The 22,112-nt window shown below is 45.5% G+C and overlaps 1 protein-coding gene across 29 annotated transcripts in view; it reads right to left on the bottom strand.

Moving 5' to 3' along the window:
* Window positions 1-22,112, bottom strand: part of LOC125693507 (calcium/calmodulin-dependent protein kinase type II subunit gamma) — a 761,290-nt gene that overhangs the window by 58,042 nt on the left and 681,136 nt on the right. For 12 of the 29 annotated variants that reach the window (XM_048945559.1, XM_048945585.1, XM_048945561.1 and 9 more), the window contains exon 3: window positions 3,327-3,386. The exons of the other annotated variants lie outside the window; for them this stretch is intronic. In XM_048945559.1, the coding sequence (XP_048801516.1) occupies window positions 3,327-3,386 (60 nt within the window). The remainder of the gene's footprint in view (window positions 1-3,326; window positions 3,387-22,112) is intronic. 29 annotated transcript variants of the gene reach the window in all.

Below are 22,112 nucleotides of genomic sequence, written 5' to 3'. Positions count from 1 at the left end.
TTGCTTTGAGAGTTCTGCAGCAGGAAAGGTCACACTCAGAACCAAGCACTTCCCATGTATGTGGAACAAGACAGCTGCAAGACATTGGGGTTCTCAGCTCTGTTGCTACTCTGGTAGTTGCTGTGTAGCAAAAGGCAAAAACCTAAATTATCCACAAGAGAATCCACAGGTAGTTGCTCAATTAGAGGACTTAAAAGATCAAATACTCAGGCCAACCAAAATTAAGTTTAATTCTAAGAGACCAAAAGAGCTGCTGCTCCAATAAGAAAGTGGTAACATTCAAAACACTGCAAGTTTAGCTCTACAGCAAAAAGAAAACATTGTGAAGCCTATTTTATCTTAAAAGCACAGGTTTCAGTGGCACAACTGGGGAAACATCTGCAAATGAAGGGGCAGAGCTGCGAGCATGCCTGGAGAAACATCCTTCTTTCCTGCAAAGCAGGGACCGAGAGAAGAGAGCACCAGATCGTTCACTCACTCTTCTACATGTCCCCAAATACATTCATGTCAAATGCCCACAAGATTTATAGATACGTGAATCATTGAAATAGTATGTTGTTTAAGGACAAGTGGAATTCCCCATGCAGTCATGACTCTTGCCAACTTCCACAAGCATTTTATCTGCTTACAGACAGCAAGGTTTTAACAGTGCTGCTTTCTGCCTCTTTCTGACACTCTCATATCCTGAGTAATGGATGCAACCATTTTCCCTTTAGAACAGAAAGTGGATTGATGTCAAACCAATTTGGCTGTAATTTGGTGAGTGTGGCTGGAACAGGGTTCCTCTGGACACTAAATACTCTAGAATGTTGTCAGGAGAATCAAAAATGCAAGTTGAAAGCTAAGGAATTAAGTCCTTCTACTGAAATGAAGTCTGACATACCGTTTGTAGTGGCAGTATGGCTCCCAATGAAAACATGGTATGTACAACAAACATGGCTTTGGAAATCAGAAAATTGCCTCAGGACAACTTTCTTCTGTCTATAGACGGAAATGTTTTCTGGATCAAGGAATAACCACACTGCAACACTCAGCTCTTTGAAGGATTACTCCTCTGTGATTACCTTGGCCATAATACACATCTAAAGACAAGAAAACACCCACTTACAGAGCAAGAGCCTATAATTAAGGCTGAAGTTCAGTGAAGGTATGCAAGAGTAACTTAGAAAGCAGTCACTTCACAAAGAGTAACAACAAACAGAAATATCACCATTACCTCATGGCCAAATAAACATTTATTTTTCAAAGTAGGGGTGTTACAGTCAGCATGTAGCAGTCTGGAACCATCACACCAGAGTCAACTGTGTGGCAGCAAATAAATTCAACAGGTTTGCTTCATATTCTATATGCAGGGAGGAGAGAAAAGCACCTCACAGGGCTGTGACTCACAGTCCTCTGCCCTAGACTCACAAGAGGTTTGTGTCACAGCAAAACAAGAGGGCATGCTGCAATTCAGCTTCCAACACAATTTCCTTCTATGACAGCATAACAAGTCCATGGAATGCGGAAGCAACAATGCATGTAGTATCTAGACTTCAGAAAGGCTTCTGACAGCATCCAATGTGCTATGTCCAAAAGTAATTATAAAAAAAAGTGTAAGCTAATGCTGGATACAATGTGTATAGAAGTCACTGAGAAGAGACACTCAAAATTGCTACTGTCAAATTGGAAAAACATATCAACACCTTCAAGAGTTTGTTCAGAGCCCATCAGTATTCAACAGTTCAATTAATTATCTATATCGTGCAATATATGGCATTTTTATTAAATACATTACTGTACAAATTGCAAACATATAACAGAAAGTTCATCAGAAAGTAAATCAAAATGGTCTTGACAAACCTGAAGAGAACCTACGCAGTACACTTCCTAGTACTTATTTTAATTAGGATAAATGAAATAGCCACTTTGATAAGAATCCTCATTTATACAAGATGGAAAAATTCTTTGCTTGCCAGATCCGCAGAAAGTAGTCTGATGCAACAATGTGTCAGAAAACAAATGTGCATCAACAATATCCTTAAACTTCCATCAACCAACAAAATTTGCCAAAAGAATAATTTTGATGTGACAGGTAAAGCAATTCTTCCCCTTGTAGTCAACACTGACACGGTCTTAGTTGGGTTCTGATATCTTTTTTCAGGCAACACATTTCAAGATAGATATGAAGCCACTGGACAGAGTCCAAGGGAGAGAGGGAAAAAGGAAAGAAAAAAAGACTAGAGGTCTAGAAAATATGACGTATGAGAAAAGACTGAAAGAACTGGGTTTGTTTAGTCTGAAGAAGTAGAAGGCTAGAAAGAGACATGATAACAGTCTTCAAATATGTAAGATAGTTAGAGGAAAGAAAAACTACTTTCTACATATACACTGGATAGAAATAGAAACAACAGTAGCAAAGTATGTTTTTTTCTAAAGTCTAATAGAAGAACTAAATATTTGAAAGATTACCACTAGAGGCTATGGAATAAGCCTAGCATTAACCAGGTAAGGTTGTCAAATAACTGCTGAATAGACGATACAGCCTTCAGAGGTCTTTTCAACACATTTCAACTCTTTGCTGTAGGCATAAAATAATTCCTTTATCCCTTATTTCTATTTCCTTAATTCCTTTATTTCTATTTACAACCACCCACTGAGTTCAGAATGACTAGACCCTTTCATCTTAAAATAAAGAAAAAAAACTGTTCTTTCTAGGAAGACAAAAAAAAAAAAAAAAATGCTGTGTAGAAAATGCATGAACCACTGACATTCCCCCAAACGCTTTTCCAAACCACAACAGAGCAGTCACATCGTTACTCATTACAAATGGAGAACCAGCTGTAGAACCAAAGTAGGAAAGTGCCATGTTTCTGTTTTCAGTGGGGTTTACTTGTAAAAATGGATATTCTCTCGGGCACAACATTTAATGTGTGAGAGGTCTGACAAGAAAATATAAGAACAGATAAAAATAAAGCTGGTGAAAGTTAAAGTCCCAAATAAAAATCAACATCACCTACTAAACTAAGTGCAACAAGCTTTACAGGGCAAACAAATCCCAGTAACTAGGCTAGTAACAAAAGTTTTAGTCATCCTGAATATTTTCAAGCAATAAACGTACTGGCTAGTATATTCATCACTGCAAATTACTGTAGAAGGTGGTTACTACTCCTCCTCATGCCCTATCTCTACAATTGCACTCAAATTCAACAGTTCTTTCTGCTGAAAAGCTGCTGCTATGGTGCTACTTTGCATTTTGTGACATCCTGAGCTAGTGGAAATTGCTTCTTCATCACATACAGAATAGCCCACGGATACCAGTGCACGGAGTATCTTTGGATGTTTACCAATATTCGGATGCTTTAGAAGTCGGCAGATTCGAGCTTCACGTTCCAGTTTCTGGTGATCTGAAAGAGAAAGAAACAAGGTATTCAGCTCCACAATTCTGAACTAGGCTCTTGCTCATTTTCAACAAAGAAAGGAACACAGTGACCCAGCTGATGTCCAGAAGCATGGATGAGACTGGGAATTGCTGGAACACAACCATCTCCCAAAATCTCGCAGTTGTAACAGCCAATCAGGTGCCTGTAGATGAGGCTGCAAAGGACCTCTGCTTCCAGTAAAGGGTTAAAGCAATAAAGAGATATTCCCTGCTTGGATTCCAAGTGAACAGTAGCAGCAACACAAAGGTACTACTCTTCCATCAGATGCACGAACACATGAAACCAGTTCCAGGGCTTTTGAGACTTATCCCCTTCTCCAAAGCTGGAGAACAGTCTCTGAAGAAACAGCTCACAGAAAATGAGAGGGACCTGCTGCCAGCCCAGAGAAACATCAGGGAAGAAAGGAAGCAGGAGGGAGAAATACACAGGTACTGCTGCACACAGCCAACACATGAAGTAGGGAATGCTGCCAGCTCCGATGAACCGTAAAGGTAACCATATTTCAGTACCCACGGATGGAGTCACTGATGAAATGCTGATCAAGCACTTCCAGTTCTCCAGGCAAGAATTCCTGCCCAAATGCTAAGTATGCTTATTCCAGCCCAAAGGCAACATCAGTTTCAGCAGGACCGTCATCTGGATTAAAGAATAACATATCAAAGAGAGCAGAAAATGGTTTCTCCTCCCCAGAAACATAACATGCATGAGTGCAAGGAAAGGAGAGAGAGCTAAGGCAACTCCGCTCATCTTAGCCAAGAAGCAGGGGATCTTTAGCTGCTGAGGCTCAGATAGATTTTTCATTACAGCAATGATCGAGTCCTGGCTTTTCAAAGCCCCATCCTTGCAAATGAAACACACACATCAGATGAGCACAACTTCACTGCAAGGAGCTGAGGGAGGCAAATCTCCAGGGCAGCCCCAGAAGCTCCTGAGCTCTCAATCTTTGGGGATGCAGATATGTACAGAAAGAGGGAGGACTGACTGCCCTTCCCCAGCCAGCAAACAAACACAGCAAGGGAAAGCAGCCATCCCTGCGCTCTACTGACATTTCTCCTCCTGCAGGTCTTCAGCATACAGAGTTGAAAATGCACCTTCTTTGCATTCCCTGTGGGGCACCCTTTTTTCCACAGGAGTAAGCAAGACACTTGGCTGGTTGGGCTGCTCAGCAGATGACTACTACAAGTGCAGCATCCTCTGATTTACAGGAATCTCACTAGAGATCCACGTAAACAAAGACCCACTGCTCTGCACTGAGAATAGTCCACGCAGCTCCGCAGTCTCTGTATGGTCCTCCCTTTCCTTTGCACAGAAAAGCTTTGGGCAACTGTTCTCATCACGAGCAGAAGAGGGAGACCAAGGCAGATATCTCAGCTAAGAACACTTCTTTCCCAGGCTGGGAATAGCAGCTCAGGGCACTGCAGGATTTCCATCTTCTTTCCCATTGCTGAACTGTAGAAAATGTCCCAATTAATATTTTATATGGGCTGAGATGTGCTTACATCCTCATCTGCTACTGTTCTGGGAGGGGGGAAGGTAAATGACTCTTTTCATCTCTCCCTTCTTCTCAGTCCTGGAAATTATTGTTGTTGTTGCATATATTTCACAGCTCCATGCCAGAACCACTCCAATAAAGTAGCAGGCAGGAGGAAAGCCTGGAGAGAATCCACACTCCCAAGGCCCTGGTGCAGTGCAAGCGCTTTCTCGCCTGCATTGCCGGGGGTGCCTTGGCTCCTCTTTTTGCAGTATTTTGCAAATGAGGTTTTAGAAAGTAGTTGCAAGGTAACAGACTGTGCTGCACACTCTGCACCCGGGCCAGGTTCTCACAGCAGGACCACAGTTTAAGATAAACTATCTGTAACTCTCTCACATGCCTGGGTCTTGCAAATCCCCTTCTTGCCCTCCCAGCTCTACTTGGAACCCCTACAAAAGGGGATCCTTCCCTCACTCAGATCACGTTGCCCTCGTGTGCAATTACACTTGCTGGGAATCTGTTCCTGAGCACAAGGGCACGGGGAAGCAGACAGCAAAAACAGCTGAGCAAAGGGGAAGGAGAGGTAAGATGTACCACGTGCTGCTCAGCCACTGGGCCGTGACAGCCAGGACAGACAGCTGACAGGAGTGAGGCTCAAACAGAATGACATAACCATCAAAATGCCATGGGAGATGTAAATCAAGAGCAATTGCTCCCCTGCAATCCTACACCCTCTCACAGAGGGAGGGGAGCGGGCAGGGCAGCAGACACAGCAGAACTTGTGACAAGAGGTCATCACCCCACAGCCCGTCCCTCCAGCACCATGCAGCCTGGCCAGAGACCAGAGGAGGAGTACAGCACTCCGGTCACAAGGTACAGCAAACTATTTCTGGTCAGGGTGAAGCATTCTGCACTGTTCTGTCTCCAGGGCAACAAAACAGGCAAACTCAAGCACAGCTTGCAGACAGAAAGTGTGCTCCCTGTGCGACTGCTCCAGGCGGCAACCCCAGCCTTGCAGCCCCAGTGCAGAGCAGCAAAAGGTCAGGCTGGGCTGGGTTGGGCTGGGCTCCTCTGCGTGCTCTGCAGGAGCTCCCATCCCGTCCTGGACAGCATCGGATCACAGCCCAGCTTGTGACCTGAAAAAGAGCTCCGGCCCCGCAAAGATCCCCTTTTTGGTCTTTACTGATCAGTAGTCTTTGGCACAGCACGGGTATTCCACTCCTGTTCCAGGCATTAGTGGCACAGTCAATTCAACACTAGGGGCAAACAACTCGCTATCTAAAAATTTCAGCAATAAACACAGAGTTGCAATTTTTGTTTTTCTCTCTCTGATCTAACGGCAGTTATTCCCAGTAGGAAACAGGAAAAAAAAAAAAAAACCAAATTTTGCATGCCCATTAGAGCAGTCAAAGGTTGGGCTTGAAGACATTGTAGGCAGGAGCTCACAGAACCATAAAAATCCAACAGACCTTAACTGCATTAGGAGAATGATGAAAAGAAATCCAGGTTTTGACCCCTGCCTTACCAAGAGCTTGCAAAGAAAATCATTTCTTCTCCCCCCTCACTAGAAGATCACCCTAATTTCTGCAGACCACATATGGAAGAGAGGTGGAAAACCAGCCCACTGCAAACCAGATTCACCCCATGGCATTGGGCCCATCTCCCACCATTCCAGAACTGCTCAACTTCCACCAGCAATTTCCGTACCTTGCCTAAAACACCATGTATCCTTTAGGAAACATCACGGTTCACGTTTAAGACTTCAAGAGATAATAAAGCCATATATCCAGAGAAGTTACTCCAAACTTTAGTTACCCTTCCTGTCAAATCTTTACATGGCCATTCCAAGTCTGAATTCATCTATCTCGTATTTCCAAATATTGGATTTCATTAAGTTCCCTTCCTGCTAAATAAGAGAGCTGTCTAGCCCTGAACAATAGCTGATGCTTAAAACTTAAGTACAGGATATTACCAACACTCATCTAATATTCATTTCATGTTTTCCAGCCAAAAAAAAAGAGACTTTTGCTATTTGGGCAGTACTTCTATCTACAGATTGAAGCAGCGTCTATCTACGTGGATAAAGAAGTGCAGTTTATACAGACCATCTGTAGCAAAATCTAAAAGTAAACGCTCAAGGGGATGGTGCTTAAAAGCAGCAGGACAAAACTTTCTCATGTTTGACACATAAACTAAGATGTTTATTTCTAGTTCCCAGGCCTTTATATAGATAAGATTTCTGAATTTGATTTTAACAACCAGGCCTACGTTTTGCCAAAATATCTTTTGCATCATTGCTCTGCAAACGCCGCTCTAAGTGCCATTCCAGTAATGCTAATATCACATTTCTTTAGAACACAGCTGATAAGAAACAGGCTGTTCAGAGAACTGGGCTTGCTTTGGGTTTTCATTTGTCAGGCCCTTTGCTTTAGCAGAACACAAGAATAATTGGGTAACTATTCTTCGTGGAAATTACGGACCTGCAGAAGTGAAAGCACAGCTCTTCATACAAACACAGCCCCTTCACTGAACAGATCTGCTTGTGCACAACGGGTGGCCAGAAGTGGCAGCACACAATTCATAATGCCACGGCTGTAACAGATGCTGAGCTGGCCAAACCAAAACAACCCAGCCTCAGTATAAAAGACAACCGACCAAACCCATGATAATTCAGCTTGTATGTTGTAAATTCATCTGACTTCATCAGAAAAAAAGGACAATGTGATGTAAGATAGGTGCACCGAAAGGAAACAGAAAGCAAAATGCAGCTTTCCTTCATGACAAACTGACAACCTCCCACTGGGCAAGAAATATGACCAGTTCATAATGAAATGCATTTCTCACTCTTCTGTAAGAAAATCCTTTCCTTGTATGATCACCTCTGCCTCTTTCCTCAAAGATGCTGTGGCAGAGATGGACAGACCCACCTTCTGGGCTCTGTTCCAGACAGAAGTGGTTCCCAGTGTCCTGTTCCAGCCACTACAAGCACTGCTGCTTTGCAGGTTTACTCCACGCCAGTTCTTTCCCCTCCCAAGGTACCAGAGACCCAAAGAAGAACATTCTCAGACACACAGACAGGGCACAAGACATCTGCAAATCACAGCAGTATATAGGTATCAGGTGAGAACATTTACATAACATTACAAAAAAAAAAAAAAAAAAAAAAAGATGAAGAAAAATGTTGCAGCACTCCATCAGCCTGTTCAGAAGCAGGGTGGAGGGATTGCCAGAGAGAAATCCCTCCACCCTGCTTCTGAACAGGCTGATGGACTGCTGCAACATTTTTCTTCATCTTTTTTTGCTAAGGGCTGCAAGGTGCTTGTGAATGGCAGAGTTGGACAAGGATACCTGCAACAAAGCCAAGAGGGAATCGGCCCCAAGCAGGTGGGGCGAGGGCTGAGCACATGACAGTGATATAGCGGTGCCCTGGATCCAGTGCTTGGACTGCAGCTCCCAGGCAGTGCGGAGCAGGGCTGCGTTTCAGCCATCGGCAGCTGCCCAGCCAGGGCCTTGCCATAAGCTGCCCAAATAAGCTGTGAGCAGGGAAGTTAAAGGAGCCGTGCCCTTGGCACCTTGGTCACCCCACCTGTCCCCAGTGCACCAAAGCTTACTGTTCCAGAAAGAAACACCAGCAAAATCATGCTGACAAGCAGAAGACAGCATCGAAAAGAAAATTAAAGAGTGGACAAGACAGGTGCTCAAATAAAGCAAAACAACATTTACCAGAGAAAGCAATTAACCTCACACCTACCAGAAAACAAGGTGGAAAAAGTGAGCTCTGCCACACTTCCTTCAGCCCTCACTAGAAAAACAGCACGGCTTTGAACTGATTCCACACACAGAGCTGCACACCCACTGCTGCGTTTGTTTGCTCACTTTACCAAACTGCAGCTGTACTGAGGTCGTGTGGCTAAAGCTCACTATGTACTTTGTGCACTTGACTCCAAAAAAAGAAGAAACAAAAAGGGGGTTTCTGTAGCTGCCTACAAGCTTATCCACCCCAACAGGAGGGAAGATTCTTTCCTAAGCACAATAAGAAGAAACACACTTGCACTTAGTTGTGAATCATTTTGTTTGATAAAAGCCTGTGCTATGAAAAAAAAATACTTTGTTTCTCTCTACCAATATACAACCTTCCTGCTCTCAGCTGGTGTGTATATTACTTGGGCTGCTTGGTAACATAGTCCACCTGTCTTCTCCATCCTGCACTAGAACCACGCTTTATCACTGCTGCTAAAGGAGGCTTGAAGTCATCATTCCTGTGGGAACACACTCTAGATTACATTTCTGAGAATGGGAACAGTCCGGAAGAGGAATCAAACCCAAAGCAATAAATTCAGTTTGATTGCTGTCATCATGCCAATTCCGGGAGACAGTCAATTGGTGCCAGCTGCTAAAATATCTTTTGAGTCACTTCAAGGCAGAAATTGAATTTGCATCAAATAGCACAAGACTGGCTTTAGCCTTCAGGTTTCTTCATGCTTTTTGGTGCTTGTTTCAATTTAAACTTTCTCTCTGAGACCTTCTTAGCAGAATGAGTGAGGTCCCTCTTGCTGGACTCCAAGCCATCAACTTCTCTCCATATTTCCCTATTTTCCAGTTGCTGTGCTGCTGAACAGTGCAGATCACTCCGCTTTTGAGATAAGATGGCAAAAGGCAGCGTGCTATGTCCTGAAGATCAGCAACTCTCAAATCACCACCATTTGCCCTTCTGCAGAAGCTCTGAAAAATGAGATGATGTTAGCCCTTAACAATGACCAGAGGCCCATGTAGATTCAATATATTCTTTCTGACAATTGCTAACAGCAGATGCCTAAAGAAGAACATCAAGAAGGAGAGCACAAAAGAACTCTCCTCAAGCACTCACCATCCTTCCAGCTCCTTGCAGCTCAGGATTTGCACATTTCCTTTTTGGTACTGCTGCATTCCCATCTCAAAGATCAGCTATTGCTAATACCTCCATAACGGTGCCCTGCCCTGTATCCAGATGACATTCCTGAAAGCCAAATTCTATTCTTAAGCCTCCCCAAACAGTACAACCCCAGCAGCACAACATCCCAAGGGCAGGGGGTACCCATCACAGCCCCACTGCCACCAGAAACATCTCTGCTGCTGGAACCCACCAAGTCACAAGGAGAAGGCACTGCTGAGGCCAGCAAGTGAAGATGGAAGGGGAAGTTGCCTTTTCTCACCCAGGGAAAGCTGTAGAAACTAGAGGGTGGTGAAATCCTCATCATTTGCCTTCAGCCACTGACAAAGCAGGAGGCTTGAGCGCCAGTGGGACACAATAAACAAACACAGGACTTCTTTCACATAATGCTGGCAGACATGCTTTCATGACAAAGAGTTTCCTCTAGCAAAACCATGAATATTACTACCTTGTAATAGCATTTTCCCACGCTCTCCCGACCTCCCAAGAAATAAACAACTCCACACAGAGAAGTGTAACACTAGCCCTAAAAGTACATATGCACATGGATCTTAGAAGGAGCCAGAAAGCTCCCGCAGTTTGAAATAAGCTGCTTTTCCACACATTAGCAGCTGGAAACCCCCTGGTCTTATTGCCCTGGGAAAACAAAATTAACTAAATAAAGGGAACAAACCACACAAACTTAGAACTGCATCCCCTTTTGTGTTCAAGTAATGTAGAAGTTCAGATTGTGCAGATTTACCAATGCCACACAACTGAAGACAAGATGGTTCAAGTAAGCACACATGTATCCCTGGCTGTGCCCTGAAGAGTGGGCCAGTGTATTTATTCTCTTCCTTATCATTTCTTCATGTTGTACTTACTTTACAAAGAATCTGACTGAAAGCAGATATGAACATATGTGCAACAGTGGTAAAAGGAAAGAAGATAACAGAAATAAGTAAAATGATGGATCTTAATTTAAAAATAAAAATAATAAAAAAAAAATCACAGCCTGCATCTTTGCCATTGCAATTTCTATCTATTGTCAGTCAAAACTGCCTTTTATTTTCACGTGCATGTTTTTCCATTTATCAGCAAAACTCGTCCCATATATGCCTGTGGCTTATCCAGCAGGTGAGCTTAGTGGGCAGAGGAGAATGCCTGTCCTCTGGCTTCCAGGATTACTCATCCTGGATATGACCAACTGCGCACATCATAATGCAAAGGAAAAGCAGCTTGATTGGTGCAGCAAGAGGAAGCGGGGAGCTCGTCTCACACACACAGCAACTTTCCAGGAACTTCAAGAGCCACAGGAGGTCAGATTACCGAACCACAGCTCACGATGTGAGCACACTGAGGTTGTGTTCATGCCTACCAGGCCTCTCCTTGCTACCAAGGCACAGATAAAGTCACTCTGGGTATTTCACCTGTCACACTACAGTCCAATCTATATAACTGGTGTCTTTCGATGACTTTATTGGTTGATTCCTCACACATGCTCTAGCCAAAGGTTTCTAAGCGCTTGTAGGCATTCCAGCCCCAGATCTGCAGACTGGTGACCCCCTTTCCTCCAACACAGTGCCGTAGAGCAGCTCCTCCCAGCAGGCTTACAGCTGTTCACACACATGGGGCATCTGGATTTCATGGCTCAGCAGTACCCACTGTGCACTAAGGTACCAGAAACAGCTGCTACCAACAGCCTTCAGGTGGCAGAGAGGATCTTCACCTGATACTATCTATGCTTCTCTGTAAATGATACACTGGAGAGTGGTAAAAGACAGCAACAGAGGGAGAACTCCTTGATGTGCTCTAACTTCCAACATTCAGCTAAAGATCTTGCCTGCAGCAGATCTCATGGCATGATCAAAGCCAGCAATGCAAAGGCACGCACCAGCATATAGAAATGGACGGGGCAAGCACCCATTTTAGGCTTGGCTTTGAGATCACCTCAGAACAAAACAGTCCAGGCAAGGAAGCTCCTCCAGAACTAGCTATGACACTTATAGAAGGATTCTGGTTTCAAACATTTCACAACTGAGGTTACCTTCCTGCGCTTAGTCAACAGCTATGGTCCCAGATGTCAGTACCTACAGCTTGGTGCTGTAACCAAGAATTCTACCCTCTTATCACCAAAACTCCCCTTGTGTTTATCATCTCCACCTGCTCCACCGGCTGCTGCAAAGAGCTGGTTCTTGCTTCTGCCAGCCTTCTCTCTTCTCAGGGCAACAAGAATGCCTATGCTGCAGAAGGAGGGAGGCTGTGGGAGCCATCTTGCAGCAGTGCTTGCACCACCTCTCTACAGCAAGCATGCAGCCACCTTCCTCTTGACTTGGGAGACAGAACAGCAGCAACAGGCATTAACAGGCAGGCAGAAGCACAGCAAAGGGCAGGAATTCTGTTCTCACTTTATCTGTTGCAGCCAGAAGGCATCAACTGCAGCAGTCACAGCCGTGACACAGAAGCAGCACATTGTAACCGCATGTTCACTGAGAGCAGCACAACTGCCCTGCTGTCCAGCTTGGCTGGGCCTCTGTTCCAATGGCCACAGCAGATTTTTGAGGTAACAGTATTTTACCTCTGCTTGAGTGCGTTTGTTCAGTGCAATTTCAAAAGATGAAGAGACTGTGCATCCCAGAAAAATCAAAGAGCCGTGGGATATGAGTGAACCAGAAAAAGGAATAAAGTTTCCAAACCAGAAGATGCAGCAATTAATGCATACTTCTGTCACGGTCACTTCAGACCATGCATCCCATTAGATGATTTCCCTACACCCTTCAGAGAACATGCCCAGCCCAGTCCTCAAAATGTGATGTGCTCCCCCCATGCTGCCTGCACCAGAGCCCTCCCCTTCCTTCCCCCCCCCCTTTTCCCTTCCCCTTCCCCTGCCCCTCACCCCACCTCACCACTGTGAGGCCACAGCTCACCCTGCTCCCCTGTGTTTTGCCTCCTGTCACTCATGCTTTCCTCTGAGGCCCCACATCCTGCAGCACAAATTCCCCAAACCCACAAGAAGCCCCAGCTTCCCCCAACCCAAGGGGGAAGATGTCTCCTCCTGCCTCCAGACTAGCTGCATGCAGGGCAGCCCCAGCCGAGCCTTTCTATCTCTGATTACCCATCTGCAATGGCACCATTTTAAAGCTGCATTTTACAAGAAAGTCACGTGTTCACCTGCTAGTTTGGGGGTAGAGCCAAAAAAACACACCACTGCATGGGGGAGGGGAGCTGATGCATTTTTTGTTTCACTTGTCCAGCATAACAGTGGCTTCACTGAGAGCAAGAGCGGAATCTCATACAGTTCCTCCAGATGCTCTTGCCTGGCAGTGGGAAAAATTAAAAAATACACTACTAAATGAAGAGCAGAGTGGAGGAACATGCTCTGCTCCCCCACAGATCCAGGAAGCTGGAAATGCCAAGAAACGCTGCAGCTCAAACTACACCTTCCATCCTGCCACAGCCCCACAAGACAACATCCACACCTTGGAGCAGTGGGCTGGGGGCACCTTGTCACCATGCTGCAGCACCACACTCAGGAGGTAGAGACTGCGAGCTGAGGGATAAAGAGGGGTGACAATGCTAACCTGCACACACCTCAGTGTGCAGTTAGAAAAGCTGGTTAGAAAGCTGCAGGAACAAGTTTGAGATCAAGCCGGCTGGCTGTAGAATATTAAAGTAAGTAGCAACTCAACAAATTTATTTTCCCTTCTTAAACTTTGCAAAAAAAATTTTTTTGAATAAGTACAGAGTGTGTTTTCAATGGATTCCATGCATTTTCTGCAACGAGATGGTCAGAGCAACAGACTCGGCAGCATCTCACCTTGCATGGAGCCATGCAGTGCTTTTCTTGACTGCCCTTTGCAGATCTCTCTTTAATTGTCCCTAGTCCTACAGACCATGAAGATAGATTTAAGGAAAATTGAAATTTTGAAGTTCTACAGAAAATTACTTACATGGGAAAAAAAATTATGTTAGGAAACAAACTAATTTTCCATAAAAGAACAGCTAAATTTTATCAGAGAATCTCCAAGTACACAAACATAAAACGTGCAGCATAACGAGCCCCAAAGCACAAGGTTTTCTCCCTCATCTTTAAATGGGATAAAGGAAACAAAGGCATAGGATCACAGAGTATCCCAAGTCCCAAGGAAGGGATCTACAAGGATCACTCCTGATTCCACGTGGGACCATCCAAAATCCAAACCTATGTCTGAGAGCACTGTCCAAACGCTTCACAAACTCCAGCATTCTCGCTGTGCTTGCTGCCCTGTGCAGCCTGTTCCATGCCCACCACCCTCTGGTGCAGACCCTTTCCCTCACCCCCAGCTCTCCTCCTGACGCAGCTCCATGCCATTCCCTCAGCCCTGTCGCTGTCACACACAGCAGAGCTCAGCGCTGCCCTCCGCTCCCTCTGAGGAGCTGCAGCCACCATGAGGGCTCCCCTCAGCTCCGCTGCTCTGGGCTGAGCAAACATAGGGACCTCAGCTGCTCCTCACACACCTCACCCTCCAGATGCTCCGCCATCTTCGTAGCCATGCTTTGGATGCTCCCTAACAGCTTTCTGTCCTTCTCACGCAGTGGCACAGACCCGCAGCAGTGCTGGAGCTGAGGCCGCACAGCACAGCAGGACACCCCTCCCCTCGCCCGGTGGCAGTGCTGGGCCTGGTGCACCCCGAGGTGCGGGGCCCTATGGCTGCCAGGGCACGCTGCTGGCTCACATTCAACTTGCTGACAACGATAGCAGAGGTACGGAAGCCAGAGACCATGTCAGCAACAAGTCTGTGAACAAACTCAGACCTGCGGAGTTCCAGTCCCTCACTGCCTGATTTTTACCCTTCCAAGGGAAAATGAAGGCAGAAACAATGCACTTCATGTCTAATGGATTTGTAAGGGTTTGTCAAAGGAAGAAGAGCAAGAAGCGAAAGGAGCAGCATTACCACTGCTGTGATACCTTGTCCTGTCTCACACTGGGAAGCATAAAATCTTACATTACTACCATACCAAGTATTCTTATAAGTTCCATGTTCAGAGATGCAAACTAAGCAAACAAACCCCAACATTTAGCCTGTTTGGGCAGAGTTGCCATACAGAGCTGCATAGAGCTGAGCAGCTGCCCTGCCACCCCTACGCCTGCTTCTGCACATTTCCTGGGAAAAAGGTACTTGACTCATCTCTGTTCCAAAAAAGCAGCTGCTGTGTTCCAGTTTTGATTTATTCTCTGGCTAAGTTCATTTCTTGTTTTGATGAATGTTTAATGCTTCAGGCTAGATCAGTTTAGATCTTGTTTGTCTGGGGCCATTCAGCACTGCTGCTTTACTGTAATACTAATTTTGAGGCCACCCACTGTTTTCTGCCTCCCACTCCCTTTCCATCCCCCCCAAAAAAATGTCTTTGGCTGTTGTTTCAATCTAAATTACATGGTGCACTTTGGCACTGAATCCACAGCACCAGATCAACACGTCTGAAACTTGACAAACCTCAAGAGATGACGGGCCAGGTAATACAAGAAATGACAGATCTCTGTCACGGGACAAACCTTGTGACAGACAGACCAACCAACCCAGAAGAGCAATGCTTACTGATGAGGTCCCACACAGACACTGCCTAGCAAACAAAAGCTGGCTAAGATCTGAGAGACAGAACTGTAGCTCTTGTGTGATTTCAAAGCCTGTGGATCTGAAGTTGCTGCATATCCCAAGAAAAAAATGAGAGAGGAAAAGGAAGGTGTGTCAGGAAGAAAAAGAAAATACCATGAAGCAATTATTAAAGCATGGACACTGGTACTACAAAGCAACTTCCTCTGTTGAGACTGAGTTTTAAAGGGGGGTGGGGGGTGGGAGGGGGAGGAGTTTGAAGTCTGAAGACAAAAGCCTCATCTTCTACACAGCACAGGCAGGAGAAATAGTGGCAGAGAAAGCCGCTCCCAGACTACCCAGTGGACTGCCTCAGCTCTGATCTAAAGGAGTACTTCTGCCACACTCAGGATGTTATTCTGACACTCACAGGTTGAAGTTCAATCCAAAACAATTAAAGAGAGCATGATCTCCTGCAAGTAGAGCTCCCAGCAGCCTTCCACAGCTCCGCACGTGTTGCACAGAGCTAGGATCCAGCCTTCAGGGCACCTTGTTAAAAAAGGCTCTCCAGCAGCCACCACTCCCAGCAAGCAGCAAGGGACGTGCTTCCCCACATGCTCCTTTTTGCCATCTCTTCACGGACAGCTGGTCCTGCCAGAAACAACTTGGGACCTGCTCATCTCGTCACCAAAGGTATCTCCCTCTTTCAGCTTCTCTCCCCTTCGGTTCTCCTGCAGCATACCTCAACACTACAGTTTTTAGGTAAGGCTGGCAGACAGCTGAAGAAATTTGACTGCTGCAACCCTAGCACAGGAACAGAGTGTCTCTCAAACTGCTTACATCCAACACAGGGCAGAATCTGATGAGACAGCAGAGGAAGTGCAGGGAGGCCTAGAAAGCATGTCCTCCGGGCACTAGTAAATACCAGCATGAAATGTGCTTCTCAAGGCAAACATAAAGAGCACCTACAGCCAGGAACATGAGCAGGAGATGAGGGCGACTCAGGAAGTACCTAGCGGGAAACCACAAGAAAAAGAACAGAGCATGAGAAGGAGAGAGCAGTGCAAGGAAAACAGGATTACATGGCAGGAGAAAGCCCAGCTTAGCAGGCCTCAGCACAGGGGAGCAGAGGACAGCACAGCAGTGCCCAGGGGAGGCTGTTCGCCTTCATGGGCCATAAACCCCTAGCAGCAGCCAAAGCTGTTGACCATGTTAACCCAGCAGCTCTACAGAAAGTCAGTCTGGTAGTCCCTGTTGTTGTCATGAAGGGCAATTGGTTTTCCTTTTTACCACTATTTAAAAGAATTCCTGTACTTTGCATTTCACCCATGCCATGAAACGCATCTCTCTCAAATCAGACCACTTTTCGTCATGGCTGAGGGGGTGCCCGGAAAGGGCAGTTTGGCTTCACATTGTCAGCCAGTACCCAAAGCAGGGCTGTGGTGTTGGCTGAGCAGCTAAGGAAGTTTCTGCCTCCAGCCCATCTGCTTGTTCTCACCTTCTCAACTGAATCCACTACAGATCAGCTTCCTGGGTGTCAGCTCGAGAGCAGAGTGGGGAAAAAAGAGGCAGAAAAGGCAAAGTTTTCTCTGAAGTCTGTCGAGCTTCCAAGGCAGTTGATAAAATCAACCGTCTTAACAGAAACTGCCCACTGCAAACAGCAACCAAATAAAGCCGCTAGTTCCTAAATGGCTGATGACCAAACCACAGCTGTGACAGGGGGAGGAAGGGGGAGTGCGCATGAATCCTTGGGTGAGTCACTCGCTCCCTGCATCCCTGCTGGCCTAGATAAACACCGCTGCCAGCCAACGATGGGTGCCGCAAACCAACTCTTAAGCCCACAGCATCCCTGCTGCTCATCTCCTGGCAGGCACACAGCCCGCACAGAGCACCACAATCTCTGCAACTGTATGGTAGGAGAGGTGGTCACAGTAGCCATGAGGTGTTTGAGGTTCCCTTAAGGCTGCCACAGACTTGTATGTCCCTTTTTGTCCTTTTGCCTGCTTTCATGGGTACCCTACAAGGTCTGGGGTCTCTGGCAGCTAAGGAGGCACTATAAAGCTCCCTCTTGGAAGAGAAGGTTGGAATAAAGGTAAAAGCAAAATAAAAATCAACATAGTGATGAAGACCTGCGTAGGAATTTGCTCATCCCTGTACCGATGTTAATTTGTTTCCAGTGCTTGCTGTCTGCTTGTACCATGTTAGCAGTGAGTTCTGGTGCATCACACCCAGAACTGCTGGACAGAGCTTCGGGAAGAAAACAGCAGCAAGCCTGCTAACTACTTCAAAGCAGAAAATTCATTGCAATTCAGAGCAAATCATATCAATTCTAAATCAGCATCTCCCCTACAGATACTCCAAGGACAGCAAAATGGTTTGGAACAAACACTCCAGCCAGTGAGATCTCTACAACACAAAAGAAAGTCTTAAGTAGTGTAATGGTGACATACCACAGCTGAAAATCCTGCTGTGAAGTCATTTACTCATTGTAGAACTGAGGGTTTATAAGTAAGTACATAATGCAATCCCTATGAGAAAGCCTCTAAAGTTTTAACTGTCCTTACCTGTTGAGTAGCTGACAGATTTCTTTCCCCCCATTTCAACAGTGCACAAACACTCCAGGAGAAACAGAGGAGAGAGAAGGAAAATAGCCTTGAAGGAACAGGAAGATTCACCATTTTCTGCAGCTGCAGCACTGGCACACAAGCTGCATTCTGAGGGTTTCAGCACAGGCAGCCTGTACTGACACTCACAGTAAGAAGAAGGGATAAGGCCACACTCCAAATTTCAGGCTACATGTTGTGGTTTGCTAAGGCTGTCTTCTGCTCCACACACTCTGAAAATTTCCCTCACTCCTTAATTCTCTTGGTCCTGAAGAAATAAATACATAGGATGAAGCACAGCGTGCTCACAATCAATTACAACTGCCTGAGATAGCTTTAACTTCTCCAGACAAAGAAATAAAAAATAAGAGCAAAGGCATTAAACAAACAAACAAACAAAAAAACCAACCAAAACAGCTTTTCATTTGCCTAATCTACCAATTTTTTTTCTAGGGCTTTTCTGGCTTGAAGACAGACCTTACAGTATTTTTCCTACTTCCTCCCACAGAAAAACAAACATCAGTACACCACCATCATTTAAGATGCAATCGTAAAGCTTCCTGGTCTATGCTTTTTAAGACACGAGATAGTTGGATCGCAACGTGTTGTCATATGGAATATGTGCAGAACAGAGAACTGCAGAAGGCAGACTAAGGTGCTGCACAGAGCACCCTTCTCAGCTGAAAGAACACTAATGGCAAATCCTACCAAACACACAGATGTGCAACAAAGAGTCACTACTCAATACTCAATATCAAGAATGATCATCAACAGGCAATGCTTCAATACTTTGATACCAGGTTTCTCTAAGGAAACCGCAGCCAAAACACAGGTATCTGAATCCATTTACTATAAGCAAAGAGGAAAGATATGAGCATATCTGCAGGCTTCAGATCAACACAGCTCATGCCACAGAATAAAGCAAGATAACCTCTTCCCAAAGTCCCATCTGGCTAAAACCAGGACAGCCAGAGACGTAAGATGTGTTTGTGAGACCTCTGACATGTCCTAAAAAGCCAGTGCAACAAGTTCCAACATTACAAAGGCCCTTCTTCTACTCAACACTGGCAAATGTATTGCAAAATGCAGTGAACTCCTGCTGTGAAATGTGGACTGGGGACCACATGAACTATAAAGAACCAGAGAAAAAAGCCCCTAGTCCTACTGTGTTCAAAAATACCACGGGGAAATACAACAATGGACAACTCAACCGCTGGTCTTAGAGACCTGGGAAAGCTTCTTAATTTCCATTGATAGGTCAGTTTGTTCGATCCAGTACCACTCCAATGTAATCTCTGCTTAAGTTCCCTGAGCATCTGGCTCCTGGGCACAGAACATACGTCACATGCCCCAGTGTTTATATATCTGTATTAGAGGCAGATTTATATCAACTGGCTCTGGTCCTGAAGAGCAATCAATCACTATTTGTCATATTTCAGAGTGGCATTTCTTTAGCCAAACTCTGCGACCTAGGACAAGGAATTCCTTATTGAGCTGTCTGGAAGCCTAAGATCTCACAACCAGAAAGGCTCTGGGAGGTGAAGCCACTGCTGAGCCTGTAGGGCACAGAGCACGAAAAAGGCAGCCCTGAAGGTTTGAGTATTTCTTTTGGAGGAACAACTTGATGCTGTTCTGCTACCCAGAATTTATGTTAGGTTTTAAAGGGCAAATATATCCTTCTTGTGATCGGAGTTTGATTTAATGTGTGATTCCAGCATAGATATCTTGCTGGAACTTTGTTTCCCTGTCACAATCCTCCCGTCTCTACTGACGGAGATGTATCTTGCTTCACATTTTGGCTAAAAGATACCATGTTTCCAAATAAAAACAATTTTGAAGCAGATATAAGTAAGCTGAAAAAGCCTACAGAAAAAAAAATGCATATTTTGCCTACTTATAATAAGGTCAGCACATAACCCCACAGACATCTGAATTCAAAAGGTACTCAAAAGGCAGCTGAGGGTCACTGCACATGAGCTGTGGAAGCCAGGAGGACACATGACACTGGGCTAACTCCACTTCTGTGCACTTGAGACTTGAGTGCGAGCACAGGCAGCCACATGGGTAATAGCTAAGGGCAGCTTTAAGCTGGATATCGGGGCAGGGGGGAGGCTGCAGGGAAGGACTGGTGTCACATCAGGTCAGGCAGAGAGCATGAGTGAAGGGACCAGGTCACTGTGCGGCCGGGAAAAGGGCAGGGTGGAAGGATGCAAAGCAAGAGACACACTGAGGCGTGCTCCTGCCAGACAAAGGACCTGGATAATAAAGAATAATAAGAATACGATTTCTTGAAAAATGTCTTTTGTAACATCATACCGACATGCAAACTACTGCTACAGCAGCCATAGAAATGCCAGTTGAATGAGACGAGGTCAGTTTATGCAGAAAGAGGAGGAGGATGACACTCAGAAGAGAACACACAGGCCAAGCACTGCTCTCTTTGCTGCCTTCAGGGGTTCCACACGACAGAGCTGCAAGGACAGCGCCTGACAGCAGTACGACTCTGTTTCGTCCTTGTTGTCCTGAGAACAGCAATACGTATGTGGGGCAAAACAGACCAAACTTACAAGCAGTATTCCAGATTTCTTTTCAGTAAAAGTCAACGTGACAAGCTCAGACAGGCTTTTAGGGAATCTGCTTGCCAGATCCAAGGCAGTACTCAAGAGCAGTCATGCTCAAGCCTGCTACGTGTCTGTCTCAAATTATGTTTAACCTTTAGGACTGAGGAAGCAATTCATAGAGCAAGGTACAGAGAATTTCTGTGTTACAATTCCTCTATTTGATACACAATTTTTATCAAGAACTCCACTTTCTATTTAACTGCAAGTCCTACCCGTTAATTACACCCTTAACAAAGCTAGCAGTATCTCCGCACAGGTCTGAGCAAACACTGTCACATTCTTCTGGGGAGCCTGTTAATACACAGTGCCTTGGGAGGGACAGCCAGTACAGCCCTAGAAATAAAGAGCTTTGCCCAGGAGCTTTTAGAAAGCCCACAGGCTTCCCCAGCTGCAGGCTGAAAGCTGTCTGCTATTCCATCAAAGTGAAAATAGGATGCAAAAAGGATGCCTCTTCTGAAATGGCCAAGCGCAACCAAGTATGAGCATCCTGAGCACAATCCAAATATATCAAGATTACTAGCATGGTGTCAGAAGTTCTACGTATGTCAATATCCAATAGAAAAAGATAAAATTTGGTTCTCCTACAGCAGCTAGATTTGTAGAAGTAACTTCAGTTCCAGCCTGGGAAAAAAAGGACAACATACAAAACGGAGACTGCTTCAAGAGTGCTCAGAGATACACAACTTATCATCTGGAATTATCTTTCACATTAGGAAAACAAGCACTGCGACAAGTGAAATAAAACAAGACGAAAGAGATTCCATCCACAGCCTTGCTCTGAGCACAGCTTTTATTTTAGCAAGACAGGAGGGAGGAGGGAAAAAAAAAACCTTTCATTAGTCACTGATAGGATAAGTTGTATTTACAAAGAGCGGATTAGTCATCCACTGGTTTTGTTCCAGAGGGAGCAAAGCAGGGCCCTGCCTTCCCAGCTTCCGCAGGAGAGAGGCCTGCGTGCCCAGAAGCGCAGCCGCCACTCCCGCACGCGCCGTTTCAGACAGCGCCAAGCCAGGTCACAGGCTTAACAGCCCTGAGCCCATGCTGCCTCTTGCTCCCTGATGGGCTGACCCTAAGGGCACAGGTGGAGCGCAGGTCCCCTGCCTCGTGCAAGCCTGCACAGCCTCCCAGAGCCTGCTGACCACACTGACACAGCTCTGCAGGAAGGAGAGTGCAAGGAAACACAAGCCGCAGCTTTGCTAGTGGCTGTCACTGCCAACAGGAAAACTCACTCACAGTGGATGGTAGGACTGCAAAGCAAGCAGCTCAAAAGTGCTGCAAAGAGTGCAGCTCCTTTATCTTCCCTGATGTCATAGGATGCCACAGAAAGCCTAAAACACATGGAAACCCTACCCTAGGCAGAGTTTGACGTGTCTGTCCCTATTTGTGCACAGTGGAGCTTCTGTGTGTGCTCCAGATGAACGTACCTTACCTCCAGCACACTTTCCTCATGGGCTGGCTGTAGCCATCCCCAAAATACCAAATTCTTGGGGAGAGCATGGAGAAAACAGTGGCTTCA

The sequence above is a fragment of the Lagopus muta genome, chromosome 5, assembly GCF_023343835.1.
Source record: "Lagopus muta isolate bLagMut1 chromosome 5, bLagMut1 primary, whole genome shotgun sequence".
Taxonomy (NCBI): Eukaryota; Metazoa; Chordata; class Aves; order Galliformes; family Phasianidae; genus Lagopus; species Lagopus muta.
Note: the sequence above shows the minus strand (reverse complement) of the source record. Positions and strands in the feature narration are given on the sequence as shown.